Here is a 3,737-nt window from a genome sequence, read left to right as displayed (position 1 = left end):
GCAGGAAAACAGCAGTTTGGTTCCATTTCTCTGGGGAAAGATGCCTGAGTCAGCCCTGCTGTGATGTGTCCCATTGAGCCTAGATGCCCTAGGCTCATTCGCTGTTTTGACTGGACAACTTTTGTACTCCTTTGGTGCTGAGACAGAAGTAGGGCTAATGAGCTGTTTGATAACCCACCGATTATTACTTTTCCCCCCTCCCTGAAAAATATAACAAGAAAGAGGCACTCACCTTGACAATTCCAACAATGCCAGGCTCTTTACAGTTACTGTGGTAGAAGAAGGCCTGCTGCCCAAGTTTCATGGCTCTCAGGAAATTCCTTGCCTGTCAGGTGGAAATGAGAGACTGAGCTCTTTTTATTATCTCTCAGGGTTTCATTATAAGCAGCTAGGAACAAGAACTAACAACAAGGGAGCTATACATGCTTCAGAGCTACTCAGATGAGGTTTCCTACAGTTGTCATACAGATGTTTTATGCTGTAATGAAATGAAGTAAAAACAAGGCTAAAGAGCAAGATCCTGTTGGCTAAAAAGTACACGGGAATTTAACAGCTCAGCCCTCCTCGTTCAGAGGTAGTGGAAGACTTAAGTTAGCTGTCAGCAAACAAGCAGCAGAATAGGTCATATATAGGGGGGAAGCATATATAGTAGGGGGATCATATGTGGATTTCCTTTGCAGAGAGACCTGAGAACATAAGTGTACACTGACAAGGCATAGTTTGGGTATTACAGGCTTGCTAATTTTTATTATTATTTTTTTTTAAGCCTATTATTATTAGGCTTGCTAAAAGGTGTCAAGGGAAGCAAAGGCTGGTCTAAGCTAAAGACCAAGCTAAAGAAAAACTGGATGATTTAACAGAATATTACCTGAATCTACTTTTGACCTAGAGGCAATTAAGCAGGTGTTTTGACTTCTGACAAAATACAGCTGTAAAAGCTGGCACAGTGCCTCAAAAGGAAATACTTCAGGCAAAGGGAACGAGTTATCTGTGGGGACAGCCACCTTTTTTCTAGTGCTCTTTCAGTGATTCCATCTTTGATGCATGCTCCTTACCTGGTAGTTTCTTACTCCATCCCAAAAGGTTGTCTGATTGGGCTGAGCTTTCAAGTCATCAATGCTGAACTGCCAAATGGAAAGAAAATATAAGTTAAGTTCAGGTGGCAGTCTCATCTTTATTGTCTACATTATGCCTAAACATTTGTTCGTAGTAGCTTCTTCAACTATTTTTTTTGGTTCCCACAGGGGCTAAAAAAAAGCCTTTGTAAAAGAGGAACACTACAGCAGCGTAAAGGCAGCAGCTGAGATACATGCTGCCTTTGCTACCAACAGCTAAGCATCCCGAGAACCCAATTTCCTCTTTTATTACAAGTATCAAACCCCAAGATTGTCACCCTGGAAGAGAACAGCATTATGTCTTTCTGTTTCCAGGAAGACAGATGGTTTTTGAGAAGTAAAGACACAATAGTGTTAATATTACAATCAATCTGAATTGTTTGATCCTGTAACTCAGCGTTCAGGCACTAATGCTCTGGACAGTAGTGAAACTGCTTCTATACTTTGCTGAGCAAGGATGGGTGTCAGTGCTTACTTTCACATCCACTCCCTTCTCGAGTCTGCTCTCTGGTTCTGATTTCAGAAGCCAATGGCAGTATGTTATCTTGCTTTCCTCCCCACCGGAGTCGGCTTCTTTTGTCTTCTTCCAATTTTTCCATCCTGATTTGGAACTCCCAGCTGGAGGTTTTGTGGACTTCTCCTCTTCCTCCTTATCCGGAGTCTCCTCCTCGGTTTTGGTAATTTTAGCATCAGGTTCCTTTTTATCTTCAAAGAAACAACAAAAAGAGATCATTCAGATAAAACACATTTTATTTCTGATAAGGACTGGTGCTGAAACATTTTTAGTCATCCAAGCTAGTTTCACATACTGGCATTTGACTGTAACAGAAGTTTGGTGCACCCCAAATGCAACGAGTATGGTAGTAGCATTATGCACCAGTGTTTCTGAGTATTTCAACTTCGCATCTGAAATAAGGATTATTTTGTGTGTGTGTGTGTGTGTGTGGTTTGCACAAACCATAGTCATAGTTCATCATTAAAAAGCCAGGACAGACCACGTTGCCCACATGAAATGTAGCTGAATTTTTTTAATTAATTGCAGAGAAATCAATAACAGGGAACAAAGTTGATTTAGGTGAGTCTGGTGACTAACAAGAAAATGAGCATCCAAGCAAGCTATTTCAATTACTGCAGTAGGTGGAAACCTTAGATTAAGCCTCCGCTGTGCTACCTGTTCAGAGGAGGTCCATATCCCTGCTTGTCCAGGACCCAGACAGCAAAAAACAATTAAGAAGTGATTAAAGGGTAAGAGGGTGGTTATTTGCTGGAGTCGATTAAGCAGATGAGTGGCACAGATGAGCCAACTGTGCAATTTTTTCATCTTACACCTGAAACATCACATACTGTTGCCTCAAGTGCAAGGTCTTGGCTTTTTGTTTTTTTTTGCAGATGGTACCACATCAACTTCCTGCCACTACACTATGTATACTTTGACTGACCATCTCTACTACGTAGGATCTGAAAACTCTTCATAAGTGGGCATGAGTTACATTTCTTAACCACCTTGTCCTGAGAATACATCATTGTCCCTATTGTATATCTAGCAGACTTGTCTCAGTCACACATGGATGCTCAGCCCATTGTTACAGAGGAAATGCTGTCTTTAAGACGTGTGGCTTTGAAAGACAGACCGTTAAGATGACTGTCTGTAGTTTCACTATAGCTTGGAACCTCAAGCGAGAGATGCTAAATTAGTTCGGATGTCAGCACAGACCTGCTACTGCTCCTTTGTCTCTCTTTCTGCTTGGCCAAGGCATCTCTGGTCTCTTTGAATTATCTTCTCTTCACTGAGAAGCACCTGCTGAATGAGAGAAGAAGGAAGAATTACTGCTTATTCAGGCAAGCTGAAAAAAGTAGAGATATCTCAGACAGAGAACAGTAAAAGCTGTACAGTAAGTGGAGAGTAAATAAATTCCCTTCGTTGAGCTCAGCCATTTCCTCTATCAGTGCAAACGCTGGCACTGGTTGAGGACCACACCCTTGGCGCGTTGGAGGCAGGCAGGCCCTCCACAGCAGTGCTCTGATGGACATTAGCAGAAGGGCTGCTTTTCTCCACAGTGGCGCAGCTGTTGGAGACAAGTCCCGAAGGTGCTTGGCTAAGCAGCACCCCTCTCAGCCGTCCAAGAGGAGCTGTGATTTTAGAAATGGGAGAACAGCTTGCCTTCAGCTCAGTCCAGCCTCACACCAGGGGTGTCTGGCTCAGCTTGTTGCTCACAGAGATCATGCACGCAAAGGCCCTCTGGTTAAGGGAGCAAGCTGGCTGGTCCAACACCAGCCCCCTTCTGCCAGCAGCCCGTTCGAAGTTACTTGGCTCTAAGCTGGCCTCCTTCTGCCAGAGCGGGTGGCATCAACTTTTCCACCTTCTATGCCAAGCTTCTCCCCTCCCTCCCTGCCACCCACCCCAGGCTCCCCCTCACCGGCTCTGGCCGCAGCAGCCCCCTCGCCTCGGACTGGGGAGAAGGATGCTCTCGCCTTGCCCAAGCCTCAGCGCAGGAGGAGGAAACACACCGCCCCCCGCCCCGACAGGAGTCGGAAATGGGTGACCGTTATGCAAAAAATAAGGCATGGCCTGTGGGCTTGCCTCCTTCCCCGCAGCCACCGCGCGAGCGGGAGGCGCCGAGG

At 45.1% G+C, this 3,737-nt stretch overlaps 1 protein-coding gene across 2 annotated transcripts in view; it reads right to left on the bottom strand.

The window, feature by feature from the left end:
• Positions 1–3,702, bottom strand: part of THYN1 (thymocyte nuclear protein 1) — a 5,461-nt gene extending 1,759 nt beyond the window's left edge. Inside the window, exons 1-5 of one of the 2 annotated variants that reach the window (XM_009890789.1) lie at positions 3,533–3,702; positions 2,830–2,916; positions 1,591–1,820; positions 1,056–1,124; positions 233–325 (exon numbers count right to left, since the gene is read on the bottom strand). In XM_009890789.1, the coding sequence (XP_009889091.1) occupies positions 233–325; positions 1,056–1,124; positions 1,591–1,820; positions 2,830–2,872 (435 nt within the window). In that variant the 5' untranslated portion in view covers positions 2,873–2,916; positions 3,533–3,702. The remainder of the gene's footprint in view (positions 1–232; positions 326–1,055; positions 1,125–1,590; positions 1,821–2,829; positions 2,917–3,532) is intronic. The other variant, XM_009890788.1, reaches the window with a different exon arrangement.
• Between the last annotated feature and the right edge of the window lie 35 nt (positions 3,703–3,737).

This window comes from Charadrius vociferus, unplaced genomic scaffold, assembly GCF_000708025.1.
Source record: "Charadrius vociferus isolate BGI_N301 unplaced genomic scaffold, ASM70802v2 scaffold858, whole genome shotgun sequence".
NCBI lineage: Eukaryota > Metazoa > Chordata > Aves > Charadriiformes > Charadriidae > Charadrius > Charadrius vociferus.
The sequence above is the reverse complement of the archived record's forward strand: the minus strand, read 5'-3'. Positions and strand labels throughout refer to the sequence as shown.